Below are 18,947 nucleotides of genomic sequence, written 5' to 3'. Positions count from 1 at the left end.
CCTCCAAATCTTTGTGACTTTTTCCTCTTTTTTTATATTGACCACTTGAACCCTAGCGTCCATATTCGGAGAACTTTAGCCAAAAATAGCAGATCTACAAGCTTGTGAGCTTGTAGATCGGCTATTTTTGGCAAAGAGGTTTCGTGTAGAGGGGAAAAGAGCAGACTAAGTACAGAGTGAAAGGTCAAGTTTATTAAGTATTGACGGTTCAAGTGGTTAAATATCTGAAAACACAAATTGACATGAATCCAAAATACACTGATGATTGTGCTGTCAAACGATGAAACTATATGGAATCTATGATAAGGTTGTGGGGGGTCCCTGCTTCATCTCTCCCTCAGGAAAGGGGTCCCTGGCTGTGAAAACCTTGAAGACCCCTGGATTAGAATATGGAGACGGGAGGTTTCTGGCCCCCGTCAAACGGCGGTGGGTCGGATCTCGGTATACTCACGGTGACGGTGGCCAGCAGGCCCTCTGGCACGTTGGCCACGATGATGCCGATGAGGAAGATGACGGCCTCCAGCCAGGAGTAGCCCAGGATGAGCGAGAGCACGAAGAAGGACATGCCCAGGAAGACGGCCACGCCCGTGATGATGTGGATGAAGTGCTCGATCTCGATGGAGATGGGCGTGCGGCCCACCTCCAGGCCCGAGGCCAGCGTGGCGATGCGGCCCATCACCGTGCGGTCGCCGGTGTTGATGACGACGCCGCGGGCCGTTCCTGAGGGGCGAGGGGACGGACGGGATGGCGTTATTAGGGATGGGACGATATGAACATTTCATGTCATCATTATAGAGCAAGGGTCTTCAACAGGAGGTCCGGGACGCCTAAGGGGTCCTCAGAGGTACTACAGGGGTCCTCCAAATCTTTGTGTGATAAAAACTTTTTTCTCCTTTTTTATATTAAACACTTGAAGCCTAGTGTCCTTATTCTGAGAACCTTTGCCAAAAGCTCAACATGGTTTTTTATATTGTCAGCATCCTGTCCGTCCAGTTATGTACACCCTACCCAAGATACATAAATCATTAATCGACCCCCCTGGTCGCCCTATTATAGCCCAGACTAACTCATTGTTGGCCCCATTGTCTGAATTTGTTGACTCCTTTATTAAACCTTATGTTCATTCTTTACCAGCATATATTCGAGACTCTACTGATTTTATGAATAAGATTTCATGTTTAACTGACTTGCCAGACGATTGTTTTTGGTTACTTTGGATGTTGCCAGCCTCTACACAAACATACCCCATGATGGTGGTGTAGAGGCTTTAGGCTTTTATCTTAATAATCGCGACACTAACTCTATTCCCCCTAACGAGTTCATCATTGAACTCACAAATTGGGTAATGAAAAATGATTACTTTAATTTTAATGGTGATTTTTACCTACAGGTGTCGGGGACAAGCATGGGTTCAATTTGTGCCCCTAACTATGCAAATTTGTATGTGTTTTTTTTTTGAGAAAAACTACGTGTTTAACCCAGCACTCAATGCACACTTGCCCAAAATACTGAAGTGGTATAGATACATTGATGACGTATTCTGTCTGTATCAAGGCTCTTTTGATGAACTGCAAGAGTTTTATAAATTATTGAACAGTTTTAACAGCCACTTACAGTTTACCATGGATTGCGGTGCGCAAAAAGTGCATTTTCTCGATATGTGGATCACAAAAGAAAACAATATTTTGGTTACCACCTTGTATCGAAAAGAAACAGATAAAAATACTTTATTGTTGGCAAACAGTTTTCATCCTACTCCAACACTTTCCAAGCCGCCCCAGAACCCCCTGAACAGAGGTACAGCTGAACAAATCTCCTATTTATTTATAAACATGTTTTAAAAAAACAAAGCACGAAATCATAACAACACGCTCGGATCACTCTGTGCAAGCCAGCAAACCGTGCATGAAGAAGTTTTTTTGGTCGCCCAACCTTTTTTATGGTCCTGAAGGCAGTTCTCATCCGGTCAATAACATGGAGCGATACGGGGAAAACAGCGATAATAAACAGCACCCGAAAATACAATCCGTCTTCTGTGCAGGCACATCGATCTAATCCAATGTAATCCACTCATCCCGAAGCCTTGATTTCGTCTGTCGTCTGATCGAAAATGATGAGGAGATGCGCTAGCCAACTGGCCGCATATACAATGCAAATACACGTAATGGCCGTCCGTGGATCCAGTTTCAGCCCCAGCCGATGACGTCATCACGTTTCTGACGCGATCACGTCTCCGGAGCTCTCTTAAAGAGACAGAGCACGACCGGCGACTGTATTTTTCAAAAAATTATGATTAATTTCATAAATTACGGGAAAGTACGGGAAAAGACGAGCGGCTTACTGGGAGGTCCGGACAAGTACGGGCAAGTACGGCCCGGCTTGGAAAGTGTGAGAGGGCTTCCTAAAAGCCAGTTTTTTAGGTTGAGGAGAGTCTGTACCTCTACTGAGGACTATATCCAGAAAGCTGATGACATGACAGCTAGATTTATTCAGCGGGGTTACCCTGCTGATTGGATTAAAAAAAGCATGTGATATGGCACTTAATAAACCACGGGCAGACCTATTAAGAAAAAGTGAGAGAAAAGAAAAAAAGTTTTCAGTAACCTGCATCACCACTTTCTCTCCTCACTCGGGATTCATAAAACCAGTTTTTAAAAAACACTAGCATCTTTTGACATCCGACCCCGCTCTGGCCCCTACTTTTGTACACAAGCCTCTTTTTGTGTACAAACGTGGACAGAATTTAAAAGACATGTTGGTTCATGCTGATCAGAGAACCTCTCCTGTCCAGCCCAGCCAGAGGCTCTTAGCCCCACTTCCAAATGGCAATTATCGGTGTGGGAGTTGTGCGCAATGTAATAACACACATAAAACTGAAACATTTCGCCATCCTCATTCAAACAAACTGTTCCCGATTAAAAGTGTCATAACCTGTGCCTCTACTCATGTTGTGTACATGTTGCTTTGCCCTTGTGGTTTAGCCTATGTGGGCAAAACCACTAGAAAACTAAAATTAAGGATTAGTGAACACAAAAGCTCTATACGTAGAAATGATAGGGACTACCCAGTGGCTGTACACTTCAACGATCATAAGCATGACATCTCAACACTTCGTTTTTGCGGCATTGAAAGGGTCGATCCGCCACGCAGAGGTGGCGATCATGACCTGCTGCTTAAAAGACGTGAAGCATATTGGATTTTTAGTTTGCAAACTTTGGCACCAAAAGGCCTGAATGATGAATTACTGCTAAATGTCATGCTTTGATTCGTTCTGATCTTGATAAGTTTTTAATTATGGTTACGTTTTTCTACTTATGCTGGTTATTTCTATTTTAAGCTGACCTGGTTATATTTTAAACTGTTTCCCTCCTCTCTTTTTTACAGGGACAGTTTTTCATGATGGTTCCACCTGCTTTTTTGCCTTTATTATTTTGTTGATTAATTAACTCATTTACTGCAATGATTTTTTCCGGCCAATGTCCCGCGTTGCCATGGTTACCATAGACTTCCATGTAATTGTGCAAGTGTGTAAAAAGTGCACGCCCATGCCTAGATGATGCACCACGTGTGTAGATGCTGTTCACAGCTTTCAAACAAAAAAATCCGCTTGGAAATCCGTGCAGGCATTCATGATTTATCAGCCATTATGTTTTCTTCAGATGTAAACAAAAATGGCTGCCATGTTTGAAAGAATGGGTTGGTATGGGGGTTAAACATGCAATTTCGCGATCGCGATCATGCCTAATACATTTCTGGAGGTCCAAAAATTTTTTTTGAAAATTTTTTTTTTGAAAAAAAAAAAAAAAAAAATCAAAAACGTCCCAAACTCGGGAAACTCGGGGTTGGCACAGCACTAGTACCAATACAAACTCGGGAAACTCGGGGTTGGCACCATATGTGTTAACATGATTTTTGTACTATTTATACTTCATATTTGGCATTTTGCCCTTACTATGTACTGTCATGTTTTTTTTAAATTTTGAATGATATGGTATTTATGCACAGATGTATGGAATTTTGTTTTCTCCTTTGAGAGTACCTATCACCTTAAAAATGTGATGTCATAATGCTGGTGCGTCCTGATTGGTCCACCATAGGTCTGTCAGCCTTTTAAAAAAGATCTCTCACACTCTGTACAAAAGTTTGCCTGATGAAGGTTTAAATACCGAAACGTTGCATTACTTTATTAAATTCCCCTTTTTGCATTGGAAGACAGTGTGCGTGGAGTTTTTGCCTTTTCAGTTCACCGACCATTGTTTGGTCTCTCCTCGACGGCACCTGTCGCTGTAGGTGTGCAAAAGCCTTTCGTTTCAGAGAACCTTTGCCAAAAATATAGGATCTACAAGCTCACGTTTGGCAAGTACAGAGTGAAAAGTCAACGATATTAAGTATTGACGGTTCAAGTGGTTAAATATCTGAAAACACACATTGACATGAATACAAAATACACTGATGATCGTGCTGTCATTGTGCTGTCAAACAATGAAACTATATGAAATCTATGAAAATGTTGTGGGGGTCCCTGCTTCATCTCTCTCTCAACTAAGGGGTCCTTGGCCTGAAAACGTTGAAGACCCCTGTTATAGAGCATTGCAGTGGGTGTGGTTTACTGGTTCCACAAAAAAATCCTCATAGACTGTCATGAAATTATTTCTAACAATTATGTTAAGCCTAGAACCAAGCCATCCAGGATTGCAGTGAATCATGAATATGAAACCTTTGTTTCTATGAAAAGAACATTTAAAAAAATCGCTAAACAATTTTTTTTAATGTATTATATCAAATAATTAAATATTAAAATGTGTTTTCATATAGGATCAAAGGTTTTATGGTCATGATTCACTGCAATCCTGGATGGGTCCTTGGCCTGAAAACGTTTAAATATTTTTGTAAAAGTCTATTGTGAAAATGAATGAGAGATTTCCGCTGCGATGCTCCATTGTGACCAAAATAATAGTGATTTGCGATATTATTGCGATAATCAAAAATATCCTCAACAATAATATTTCTATGGCGGAACGTTTGCCAACAACTCTACAAGCTCACGTTGCGACGCGTTGTGAGCTTGTAGATCGGCTATTTTTGGCAGAGATTTGGTAGAGAGAAAAAAATCACACCCGTGTGAACTGAGCGGTGGTCGTGGAGGCTGCGCAACAGCAAAACAAATATATATATATATTGTGTGTGTGTGTGTGTGTGTGTGTGTGTGTGTGTGTGTGTGTGTGTGTGTGTGTGTGTGTGTGTGTGTGTGTGTGTGGGGCCTGGCCTGAACAACAGCGCCCCTCCCTTAACATGTGTGGTCACAAAAGGTACTGTAGGCTACATACAGACACGCATACAGACAGACAGACAGACAGACAGACCCACACACACGGCCACGTATAGGAGCGTTGTGACCACCGCTCAAAAAGACTGTATCAAGGACGTTATTTACAGGTCCGATTTACCAATTATAAAGTGGTACCAGATATGCAGCTCATGAATAAAAATTCTAGCATTTTTCAAAAGAATTTCACCAAAATGAATAGAAAAACTCAAATCTAATCAAATTTGCCTTTCGGGTCTAGAGCTAAAAAGGCTTGGGAACCACTGCTCTAGCGTCCGTATTCTGGGCATGTCATAATTATAGGCGGACATCCAGAGAAAATAGACGATCTACAGGCTCACAACGTGCCGCGTTGTGACGTGTTGTGAGCCTGTAGATCGGGTATTTTAGAAAAAGAAAAAAAAGGAATGAAAAAAGTAAGTATAAACGCCTGGGGGGCCGAAGGCCATGAATTATACGTCTTAAAGGGATATTCCACTTTCAAAAAAACTTTTGGTCACTTTATCATCTAATCAGGCTTTTATGAACATCCTGAACAGTTTTTAATTTACTTCAATATTTAGATATTTGATGTAAATGTTATCTGCCCCCCAGGCTCAGGGTCTCTTCACATACACACCCATTGTAACTTCAAACGTAATTTTAGCCATAGATTCATTAAAAACACCCATTATTTTTTCTGGTTACTCATATTACCCTCCTAATACATGAGCAGGCCGTGTTTTCTCAATAACCTTTTTCATTTATTTTTAATAATTCTTTGGGAAAATGAGAAAAATTAAATACAAAACCAAATTAATGAAAATGAAAAATGTTATAGAAAAAAACACGGCCTGCTCACGTATTAGGAGGGTAGTATGAGTAACCAGAAAAAATAATGGGTGTTTTTAATGAATCTATCATGGTTAAAATGGAGTTTGAAGTTACACTGGGTGTGTATGTGGAGAGGCCCTGAGCCTGGGGAGGCAGACCCATGCAAGGCAGAGTTTTTTTGAAAGTGCAATATCCCTTTAAGTGGTCAACAGTTGTAATGTTCGAAATCCATGCTTATGATATGATCCATCCATGACAATAATGATACAGTAGCAGCTGTTTGTTGGACTAAAAGTTGATTTAATGCAGTCCATGTTTGGGATGTGGTCACCTGTTCTGGGAACGTTTGATCTGACAGATAAAGATTAGTTTTTTGGGGCTTTTATGCCTTTATTAGATAGGACAGTAGACTGACAGGAAATGGGGGAAGAGATGGGGAGCGACACGTGGCAAATATTGGTCCGGATCGGGAATCGAACCGGCAATGTGGCAATGCCTAAGTGGTATGTGCCTGGACCAGTAGGCCAGCGGGCGCCCCAATCTGACAGACTTTAGACACTTCACTCCACAGCAATATCACATGCCAAGAGTGAAGCCGATCGAGTGAACGTTTCTCAGGAAATGTGCAGGAAAGGCAAACAGACAGACAGAGATTCCTGGAAACCATAGTTATAGTTTGTCTTATCCTTGGTAAGTGATCATAGTATAACAAAGCACTCTCCAATGAGTCTCCACGAAGGAAAACAACTTACACCTCTGCCTTGCGTTATTTTTTCCTGTATCCACTATCCAGACCCCCTGGAGTGTATCATGGCTTACAATCTCCCCTCCAGCTTTTATGCGAGAGCTGGTGAGAACTTCTGAGAATTCCGATTATCGCTTACCGGTACATAGTAATACAAACTAAAATCACATGTCACTCTAACCCAAGGGTTCCTAAACTTTTCAGGCTGCGACCACCCACAATCATATTTGAACTGAGGGACAAGCACTTGGAATTGTAGGCAATACTTGACGCGGTCCCACTGATAAATATTGTGAAAATTACAAGCTTGTAGATCGCCTATTTTCAATGTTTGCCTCTTTCTTATGTAATATTTCACATTGCATTACTTAATTTGTATTTGCCATTTTTCTATTCTCTCTACATCCCCTCCTTTTCTTGGATTGAACTTAAATTACTCTGGTTATTATTATTATTATTATTTTGTTTCACAAGTAGAGCTTTACCTCCCCTAGGACCCATGGGAGGGGGGCAATTAATTCCACCAGTGATCAAACTGATCACACTTTGTCACTCTGCATTATGCGTTTGTCCCGTCTTTGTATGTTAGTGATGTGGAGAAAAACACTTGTCACTGCCAGAAACTCTGTAACATTCTTTTACTCCGGACATCTCCTTGAAAATACTATGCCAGCCTCTACAACACGCTTAAGTCATTCTAGCTGTCACGGCTGCTTTTTGGCCCACGTACGTCCAAGCTTAGTGCCGGGGATAAACAAACCCGACTCTAAAGCTACATTCAGACTGCAGATATAAAGTTATAAAAATAAGCGAGCTAAACAACCAGGCAGCTTGGTCAAAACCATGCAGCTTTATTTTTATGCAAATGAGCGGTTCAAGGTACCTGTCACTCAACCAGTCAGCCTGCTTTCGACCAGAGAAAACAGGTTGTTTTAACAGGAGTGCATTCGGAAACCTATAATATAAAATAGCCTCTCTAGATGGGAAATAAGTTACTACAAAAGCCTTTTCTGGTTAGAAAATAAGAATAGAACATTCAAACAAGCTGTTAAATAACTTAACGAGCCGTTTTGGTCTGTCGTCTGTACCGCTGCCTGTACAGTCACTGCGCTGCTGCTGTGCTTCCGTGTCTGTGTGGGGCACGTACCTTTTTGACGAAGCCCGAACTGGCGAAGTGGGGAAATGTCCGATACCGTAGCGATCTGGCGAACGTCTTTTTCGTTTAATCCTTCTGGACAGGGCGTTTATCGTGCGCTTGCCCAGGCCTTACGGCCTGGGCATAAATATAACGATTGCATTCACCACGGCTTCGTAACTCGCGCGGCCGGCGGAGCGCTCGGGGGCGAAGAGCAGGACCAAGGTCCGCTGGCCTTCGCGCCACTTGCAGTGTCGTGGACAATCGAGCGGCTCCGCCTGGAGCTTCGGCGTCATTTACAATAACGCCACGGGCAACAGGCGAGACCAATGCGCAAGCACTCAATAACTACGAAAAATGCCTTAAAATAGAGCCATGTTTAAGACAATAAAACGATTCGCCAGATCGCTACGGTAGGAGACAAATCCCCACTTCGCCAGTTCGGGCTTCGCCAGAACAGGACTTTCCCGTCTGTGTGTGTGTGTGTGTGTGTGTGTGCGCGAGCGAGAGAAAAAAAAACAGCTAATTGATTGGAATGTTAAGTAGGCAGGTCAGCGTGTCTCTCGCGCTCTCTCTCTCACACACACACACACACACACACACACACACACAGCGCGCGTTCAAATAGCCTCTCTCCCCGCAACAACTGCTCCTGTCCCTGGGCAGACACAGATCACGGCCAGAGCGGACAAAGCGCCGCAAAATAAACATCCAATGCAAGAAGGGACAGCAGTGGGGAACGCCACTGAGTTATACGAGTTCCCTTCGGCGTTGTCGTGTATCATTTTCGGTACGACCACGAGCAATGAGCAAACGAACAGCGTCGCTTCTGCAGAAACTAAAGTCCCAGCTGTATATCTGGTCTCAGCTGTGGGGAGTTGAGAACAAAAGGATTGCTAAATTGATTGGAATGTTAAGTACCCGGTGGTATACTCAGCGCGTCTCACACGCGCACACGCACACACGCACACACACACACACACACACACACACACACCCCTCCCCCCAGACCGGTCTCCTCTCCTCAACCTCTGGAGGGAGGCTATTATTCCAAACGTAGGAGACGGTGTTGACGGTGGTTGTAACACCGTCTCCTACGGTAAGAATACTCGCTCACGGGAGGACACAGGGTTTTCACGACTTGTTGGTTGTATATCCTTTCATTAAGTCCATATATATGCCAAATTATCATTAATATTACATATATGGCCGTTATTTAAAAAATGTTAAAATATTGATGTCGCAATTTCTGCAGCTCCGTGTCTGTGGTCAGACGAGTTGATTTGGGGGGCTGAATGAATCCCCGCCTACTCACATCATGCTGTGCTCTGATTGGCTGGGCAAAACAAAGCCAGTGTGAACGATGAAAAGAAGCTGCTATAAAATTGAGGACTAGTGAAAATAAAGCAAACTTTTCATTTCCAAGCTTTTTTTCGAGCATGGAAGCTGGTTTCCATAGAGATAACATTGAATTACCAAGCTAAACTTTAGCTTTGCTGCTCTGTATGTGCACGAGGCATAAGTCATAACTGAACTTTTGTTGCTCCATTTAGCTGTATAATCACACGTCGCCTGGCTTTAATCATACCTTCAACACAGTTAGTGGAGAAGAAGGCAATGTTCCTGGTCTCCAGAGGGTTGTCGTTGGAGAAGTCTGGGGTGCGAGTCTGGGGCTCGGACTCTCCTGTCAGGGAGGAGTTGTCCACCTTGGGAAGTAAACAAAGACACACGTTAACAAGAGCTGTGGAAGTGAAATCTACATGGTCTCGTCCCATTATGACCTGCATCTGTGTCACTCTAGATTTTAACCACTTTAACCATCTTCATTTAATAGTTAAATCTTTGTGCTTTAACTATTAAATGTCAACTGTTTTTGTCAACTAAAACTAGACAAACTAAATTTACGTTGTCTTGGACTAAGATAAAGACTAAAATGATGACTTTTAGTTGACTAAAACTAAAAACAGGATCAGGTTGACTAAACGTGATAAAAACTAACAAGGGCGATTGAAACTGGACTAAGACTGACATTAAAGGGACTAAGACTTCCATTTTCTTTGGGAAAAATGGAACAAAAATACAATAAAAATGTATTAAAAATAAATGAAAAAATGTGTCGAAAAAACACGGCCTTCTCACGTATTAGGAGGGTAGTATGAGTCACCAGAAAAAAAAATAATGGTTGTTTTTAATGAATCTATCATGGTTAAAATGGAGTTTGAAGTTACAGTGGGTGTATGGGGAGAGGCCCTGGGCCTGGAGGGCCGGATAACATTTACATCAAATATCTAAATATTGAATCAAGCTAATTAAAAACTGTTCAGGGTGTTCATAAAAGCCTGATTAGACGATAAAATGACCAAAAGTTATTTTGAAAGTGAAATATCCCTTTAAATAAAAATAAAAATAAATTAACACTAGCTGTATAGACTTCTGGCTGCTGAGGCTACCGGTGCATTTGGTTCAACTCTGTTCTCTTTGGGTTCATAACAGAGATAAAAGCAATGAATGATTCATGGGTGGGTGACAAGACTACGGTGTGTGGTGATGATATAGGAGGAGACGCAAAGAAGTTCACTACTCTAAATGGGTCACGGGATCCTTTCTAGAGTTGTTGCATATCGTCGCTGTCGGGCAGAAACATCTTATCTCCATATTTTTACATTTTTTTCTGTAAACCTGCATAGTTCTACACTACGAAGTGAATGCAAAGACGAGACGACGCGCGAGCGAGCGCGGCACGAACGGTCGAGGCGGACCACCCGAACAGGGCGGCGCGAACGGCCGCTTCTGTATCTTTGCCCCAGTTGGAAAAAAAAGTGAAGCGATCTTCCCATTTTCTACTTCACTACATCTCAAAGGCAAATGTTGTACTTTTACTCCACTATAATAATTTGAACGTTATTGTTCTTTTTATTACAGAAAAAACTGACCTACTTTGGCAATTTGAAAATAGCCAATCTAAAAGCTCAAAATGCGTTGTGAGCTTGTAGATCTGTTATTTTCAAAAGATTTTTATACTTTTTTTTTTACATTCGAAAACGTATGAAATGGAACATTCTGCATAATAAGTACTTCTACTTTAAAGGTACCTTAAAAGCATTTTGATGCCAATACTTTTGTACTTTTACTCAAGTAAATTTTGAATACAGAACTTATACGTGTAACATAGGGTAATGATACAGAGTAAAGTTAATATAAAACAAGGACCCATGCTGATTAAATGTTTTCTCCAGACTCTTTCTTGGGTGAATGCCAGCATACTAAAAACGCATAGGTTCCGAACGGAACCATGTTTATTTAATACCGGAGGACAAGGTCCCCCATTGGGACATCAGCGCCATCTGGCGGTGCAACAGAGTAAAACTCATATACTCCCGTACGAAAAATGTCATTTGTCGGAAGGGCTGTCAATCACAAAACGAGGGCACCGCCCCCGAGTGTATATAAGCCCTGTGGGCTATCATGACTTCCTCTAAAGCCGCACCTCTGCCCGCAACTAGCGAACCGAGGGGCCTTAATCTGGGGGACCTTGTCCTCCGGTATTAAATAAACATGGTTCCGTTCGGAACCTATGCGTTTATTTTCATACCTTCCGGACAAGGTCCCCCATTGGGACACATATACTCCCCGAGAAGCCATGAACCGACAAGACTGTCGTGTACACCAACCACCCCCGGAAGGAGGTCTCGTCACCCGACGTGACCCCTTCTCAGGACTGGTCCGACCCAGACCCACAGGGCCTGGGCGTGTTCAGACAGAAAGAGACCCTGACAGACCGAGGCCTGCCTTATGCACTAAGGGCAGACACGGATCCGCCTTAAATTACTACAGTAAAATTAAGGGAAAAAACCCAGGGTCCCCCCCCAGGTATCCTTAGAGACAGTAGCATGCTGTCCCAGGAAGGGGAGAGAGCCGCCCCACTACACAGTAGGCGGGGCAGCAGCACCCAGAACCGTATGCGCCATAGCAGAAGGCGCAACGTCCAGGTGATAGTAGGTCGCAAAGGTGGACGGCGAAGACCAATTCGCCGCCGCACAAATCTCCTCAATAGAGACACCTTTGGACAAAGCCCAAGAGGTCGACACACCCCTAGTACTGTGGGCCTTAAGTGCCTCCGGCACCTCAGACCCAGCACAGGTGTAAGCCAACCTAATAGCATCCACAATCCACCTTGACAGAGTGGGTTTGGATACCGCTTTTCACTGACGGGCATTCATGACCACGAAAAGCTTAGAAGTAGACCTGCTGTCCACCGTCTTGTCTCAATAGGCCTTTAGGGCCCTAACCGGACAAAGACAATGAAGACGCCTATCCTCCTCTGATGCAAACGGAGGAGGATGGAAAGCCGTCAAAACAACAGGTTCCTTCGGGACCACTCGGTTCTTAGGAATAAAACTCAAATGAAGTTTAAGAAGAACCCTGGAGTCATTATTGAGAAACCTCATACAATCAGGGCTCACAGAGAGCGCATGAAGGTCGCTCACACGCTTAGCCGTAGACAAGGCAAGCAAAAGAGCTGTCTTGAAACTTAAATGTTTCAAAGAGGCCTTCTCAATTGGTTCAAAAGGTGCCCTGCATAGGCCCCCAAGAACCACTTGTAGATCCCAAGCAGGAAACAAAGCTCTGGTCACAGGTCTCAAATGGTCAACCCCATGCATGAACGGAAATCATCCAATCGTCTATGTAATTCGCGAGCCTGACTCCCTGATGCCTCAGTGGAGCAATGGCCGCCTCGGTCACTTTCACGAAAACCCGTGGGCTCAGGGAAAGACCGAAGGGGAGGACCGTGTATTCGTACAGGTGCCCCTCGAAGGCGAACCGCAGGAACTTCCTGTGTGGGGGATAAATGAGGATGTGCTGATAAGCGTCCTTCAGATCCACTGAACAGTGGAAATCCCCCTGTCTCACTGATCTCATCAGAGACTCTGACGTCAGCATCCTGAATTTGAACTTTTTCAAGTGCTTGTTCAGAGCACGTAAGTCCATTATCGGACGCAGCCCCCCCCACCCTTTTTTCTGAACCAGAAAATAACGGCTCCAGAAGCCTAAACGGCTCTGGTCGCGGGATAACTCCACTATAGCGCCCTTGCGCAATAGTGAGCTTATCTCCTCCCTCAAGGCATCCGCTTTCAAGCCGCGGGCTCGAGTGTAAATAACCTTGCTGGAGAGGGAGGGTTTTTGCGCGAACTGTAGTCTGTAACCCCGTGTCACTGTCCGAAACACCCACTGATTGGGTCTGATTGCTCTGCACACCGTGCTAGCGTGTTGCTGAGCAACGGAGAAGCCTTGGGGTTGTACCGCTTTAGCGGGACTACTGGGCCGTGAGGGAGAGGATGAACGGGACCGAGAGGTTCCGTATCCGGGAGGCACGTATCCGTATCCGCTAGACGCCGGGCCGGAAGGCCCGGGGACACCGAAGGAAAGAGCGTTTCCGTTTCCGGTACGCTTATTTCCGTATCCGGTGGGAGACGGACACGTGACCTCCGAGAAGCCTCGCTTGTTAATAATACAGGCGGCACATAGCGTGGAGCCCGGGGGACAGGGTTTATCGCATAAGTAACAAAATCCCCGGCTCGGGGAATTGTATTTACGTTTACAACCTGTTCTAAGGCCTTTATATGCTTCCTTTCGGGAAGACGAGGCCGACCCTGGGTGTTGAGATGTGCTGGCTTCTTCCCTGACGCTAAAACCAACCTCCTGCCCTGAACTAGGCTCGGCATAGCAGTGCCGCTCAGTGGGGACAGAGTGGTATTGCACACTAGTGAAACTATACCACTGTGAATAGGAATTAGCTTGTCGGGGAACATTTTGCAATGAGAAAAATTCTGCTTGTACCCTGTCTGCGTGACTGGAGAAAGCGGTATTTTCTGAGTGGAAAGAAATTCCAGCCTGGACTTCTCTACACTGGCTAAATTCATGCAAAATGGGGTCGTCTGTACTAAAGCAGGTGGGGTCGAAAGAAACAGGCATTGTTTTATCAACACACTCTTTAATACAGGCACTGGAGGAGAGCACAGAGGAGACAATGACATTATTTTCTTGGCATGAGAAAAATTGTTCATACTGTTCAACCGTTTGCGCTTGAGAGGGGGGGTCCCCTGAAAATCCAGGGGGACCCCGCCAAAGTCCAGTGTCACTTTCGCGGCGGCTTCCCACGGGCCTTGTGGGAGCTGGCCGGTATCCCGTGCCTGGGAGGGTGGCGGGATTGAGAGCGGGACGAAGCCCCCGCTGCAGTGCGGGGGGGTCCCGAGGAGGGGGTGGAGGGGTTCCTAGGGGGATTGTTGGGTTTCCCCCGCTTGGAGGAAGAGCGCCCTCTGTCAGCCTGACCTTGGGCCTTGCTCCGCCCCTGCCTCTTCTCCTTTCTGGGTTCCTGGGGGTCCGTCGTGGCCTCCAGGAGTTCCAAGGTGATCTTTTTATCCGCCACCTCTTGGCGGAGAAGATCCAATCCGCCGCCCATAAGGGAGGTAGGGTGGCCAGGGAGGTCTTGCAGGACCATCTCGGTCTCCCCATCGGAATTGCCAGGGCACTTCACCTTCTCAAGCCACCTGGCACGTTCCGCCTGGATGCGGAAATCCATACCGTGTCCAAGCCACTCGATGGCGTGGACGTTCAGGTCCATCAGCATGCGCAGCGACTTGTCGATCTCCTCCGCCGTATCTTTAGGCACCTCCCGCAACCCGCTAAGGAGGCGCCTGGTGGAGGAGAGCAGTAGCTGGGTGGCATTCATCGTCCTGGCAGCCAGCGCAGAGGACCTGTAAGAGTTCCTGGTCCTAGACGACTGCTTGTCATCATAGCTGATGGCAAAACCAGGAGGCTTATTCCCCACAGACAGGATGAAGGGGTTGCGGCCTCCCGGGCCGGTCCGCTCATGTGTTGGCTTGAGGCTCCCGATAAGGGACTGAGCCATCAGTTTGTCCATGGGGGGGCACAAGGGGATTCCAGCCTTCTCTGCGTCGTGGCAGTCGACCAAGAAGGGGAGCTTGGGGGGGTCCTTGTGCGAGGTCCAGGTCGAATGCAGGGCCTCTGCAAACCCTGGGACCAATGGGAGCTTCGCCATGCGTGGAGCGGGGGAAGGCTCCACATCCTGGCCAAGGATGGGAACCCTAGCCCGGGGTCCGAGTGGCGCGTCTCCGAGCGGTAGCTCCAGGCCGCAACGGATGGTGGCGCCTTCCAGTACCGAGAGTTCGTCCATGGGGATCGAGTCTGGGTCTTGCGCCGCTGCCCCTCTCGCCCCATCCGGCGTGGAAGGGGGGAGAGAGGCAGTAGGGGCTGGGGAGGCCGCGGCGGGGGTAGGAGCCTCGGCGTGAGGAACCAGCCCGGCCGCGTCTCCGCCCTGACCGGAGGGAAGCGTGGACTCGTCTTCTTCCGAGTACTCACCCTCCGAGTCCTCCTCGGTCATGTCGTAGTCCTCCGGCTCGTCACCGTCGCTTGCATGCCAGGAGACGGGGCTAGGTGGCCGCATAGCCCGGAGCTGGGGGACGGAGAAGGAGAGGGGAATGTCACCGACGACGAGGGGGTGGAATTCCCTAAAGGGGACGGCCAGAGTTGCAGCTGGCGGTGGAGCAACTTGGGCGGTCTTGCATGTTCTCTTCTTGGGCACGGCCCCCGTCGAGCCAGTCGGAGAAACAGCAGGAGTAGCAGCAGTAGCAGGCCTGCTAGCATCGGGGCTACCGAAGCTAGCTGAGGGCGAGGCTGCTGGAGGCCCAACCACGTGGCGAGAAGCAGCGCTGTGGCGTGCAGCGCTGTCCGGCACACGAGGAGGGAAGTCTGGGAGGGTTCCGGCGGAGACCGTGGTGCGGAGGCCGAAGCCAGCGGCGGCGATCTCGTAGCGGGCCTTGAGGGCTGGAACGTTGTACTGGAGGCAGTCAGCACAGTTCAAGCCCGTGGCCGGGGCCGGAGGGGACAGCGAAGACAGAGCGTGTCCTACCCCCATGCAGACAATACAGAACGGGTGGGTGTCTTCATTGGCGATGAGCCCTTTGCAGCTGGGAAGGCCGCACTTCTTTGGGACCATGGCTAGCAGGCTGCTAGCTGTGGGCCGTCGAGCCGCCATCGTGATGCTAACGCAGCTAGGCGAAGCTAAGCTACGGCAGGGAAACACGTGGCGGAGCGCTCAAAGAAGAAGGGAAAAAGACTCAAAGACGAAGGACGAGAACCACGGACTGTAGAGAGAAGATAGAAGAAAAACGTACAGGAGAGATTCTATAAAGGCCAGTGGCCGACTTCCTAGCCGCCGCTTTAGGCTATACTTTACAGAATTAATTACTATATGGCTGAGTTCGCGACACTCTAGTTGCAGGAGCAGAGGTGCGGAAAGAGGAAGTCATGATAGCCCACAGGGCTTATATACACTCGGGGGCGGTGCCCTCGTTTTGTGATTGACAGCCCTTCCGACAAATGACATTTTTCGTACGGGAGTATATGAGTTTTACTCTGTTGCACCGCCAGATGGCGCTGATGTCCCAATGGGGGACCTTGTCCGGAAGGTATGAAACTAAACTCTGTTTTGCTTGGCACTGGTGGTCAGAGGATAGAGGATACAACCTCAAAAACAGGGACGTGCAGAGAATGTTAGAGAGGCAGGGGCTGACATTTCTAAAAAGAGCCTTTTGGTGAAAATATTGAAAATAGCAGACCTCCAAGTTCACAACGCATCGCTCTGCGATGCGTTGTGAGCTTGGAGGTCGGCTATTTTCAGTACTTGATACCACACTAAACTAAGCATAAAAAGGCAATACTGGAGATGTGGCGTACGGCATGGATTTCTCCACAGTAAGGGCAATTCTTTCATGTTCAGGAGAGTTTGGACAAGGCAATTCTCTTGAATGCTGCCTTCAGGTATGGCATGGAAAGGAGGGCATTTGCATTTATTTCACCACAGTAAAAACTGCATTCATGGTCTGGAGAGGGCACTTTTTTACAGACGTATAAAAGGGCAGGGGCTCAAGCCCCCTTTCATGTCTATGTGTGCACGTGTCTGCTGCTTAATGATTCAAAATGTGTCTCCAAAATGGAATGTTCCCACCTTGCAGCCGGAGGCGGAGATGATTCTCAGGTCAGCAGGGATCCTGTCTCCACCCTTCACCTCCACCAGATCTCCAACCACCACCTCCTGCGCGTTGATGGCCTTCTTCTCGCCGTCACGCACCACCAGGGCTTGCTAAGATGACAGTTGACAGCGAATGCAACAAGAAGATCAGTACATTTCATTTTCACAGGCGGAAATCTTGTCATTTCCAAAACAGGTTCTTTGTTTCTTGAAACTGTGTTCCAGTGGATCCAATGTACTTATTTAGTCACAAGCTATTGTTAATACTTTTCATTTCATGTTAGGTAACACTTTATAATAACTATCCGTTATAAGCAGTTAATAGACCATTAATAAACTATTAGTTAATGAGTTATTAATGCCTTGTTAAGCATTTGTTAATAGTTAGTTAAGGATTAATAATGTGACCCTATAAACAATTAATAGATCATTTATAAACCATTTATTAATGATTTAAATATTTAATGTATTATGAACAAGCTATTAGTAAATCACTTACTAATAGCTAGTTAAGTATTTGTTAATAGTTTATATGTAACTATTCCTAATTTACTCATGTTAGTAAATGAGTAGTAGTTGCAACTTTATAATAACGTCCCAATAACATATATAAAGTATTAACAAATACTTAACTCATGTTAGTAAATGAGGAGTAGTTTCAACTTTAGAATAACGTCCCAATAGCATATATAAACTATTAAAAAATATTAACTACAGATCAATTGTTAATGATTTGATTAACATCTACTAATATAAGAGACACTTCACAACAGAAAATGGGGGGGTACAGAAAATGTGATTTTATTATTTCCACAATACACAAACATACAAGGTGAAACATGACTGAATAATAAAGATGAAGATATGGAGAAATGGCATGAACAAAATCCCAGCTGTTCTTATCCTTACTGGGATACAGCAGAAACAATTCAAGCAGGACTGCTAGTTATAGATTTAGCACACAATCAAAAATAATAATTTAAGTTTTCAAACTTAGCTTAAAGACAATCAAGAAATCTTAAGAAATAAACAGCACTGGAATTAGCCATAAATTCAACCCATTCACTCACTAACATAGCTAGCTAAAATACACAGAGTAGGCCCTGTTATGCTAACATAGCTTGCTTACAAACAGTCTAGCTCCTGCTAGCTCAACCACCACACTTTAGCAAATAGGCACAAAACAAACTTTTTTAAAGAACATATTGATGAATTCTGACCAACTAAATTGATACAAGATGAATTAATGTTGCACTGAATAAACAAATAATGAATTGCTTAGTCAAAAACACATTCTACTGTTTACCATAGCTGCACTCCAGAGGGGTCCTTTATCAACAGCAGTGCCCAAACAGAAGTCTATACTAAAATCATAGACTCAAATAGAAAAACGGGTCCTAGAACATGACTAGAGGGTCATCAATACTGTAAGTAATGCTCAATGTTCAGGCAACCAGTCATGTTTAGGGACCCAGCTGTCTATTTTAGTACAGGCTTTTATTTGGGCACTGCTGTTGATACAGGACCCCATTCTCTGTGCAGCTATGGTAAACATTATGTGTTCATTGTGTGTCTATAGTGCAATTTTAATTAATCTTGTATCAATTTAGTTGGCCAGAATTAATTTATATGCTCTTTAAAAATATATATTTATATTTGCTATGCTAAAGTGTGGTGGTTGAGCTAGCAGGACTCAGCCTGTTTGCAAGCAAGCTATGTTAGCTAACAGTAGGGTTACCAACCGTCCCGTAAAATACGGGATCGTCCCGCTTTTGGAAACTAAAAGACGTGTCCCGTATTGAACTGAAACGGGACGCTCTTTGTCCCGTATTTGAAGGTTGGGGGATAAATATGAATGACGGGATGATTTAATTGA

At 45.3% G+C, this 18,947-nt stretch overlaps 1 protein-coding gene across 1 annotated transcript in view; it reads right to left on the bottom strand.

Annotated features, from left to right (window-relative positions):
- LOC308280499 (sodium/potassium-transporting ATPase subunit alpha-1) overlaps nt 1-18,947 on the bottom strand; it is a 54,186-nt gene that overhangs the window by 23,760 nt on the left and 11,479 nt on the right. Inside the window, exons 6-8 of the mRNA XM_080720783.1 lie at nt 17,048-17,182; nt 9,608-9,725; nt 452-720 (exon numbers count right to left, since the gene is read on the bottom strand). Of these exons, the coding sequence (XP_080576909.1) occupies nt 452-720; nt 9,608-9,725; nt 17,048-17,182 (522 nt within the window). The remainder of the gene's footprint in view (nt 1-451; nt 721-9,607; nt 9,726-17,047; nt 17,183-18,947) is intronic.

This window comes from Nannobrachium achirus, assembly GCF_963921795.1.
Source record: "Nannobrachium achirus genome assembly, chromosome: 24".
Taxonomy (NCBI): Eukaryota; Metazoa; Chordata; class Actinopteri; order Myctophiformes; family Myctophidae; genus Nannobrachium; species Nannobrachium achirus.
This window is presented reverse-complemented; position numbering and strand designations above follow the sequence as displayed.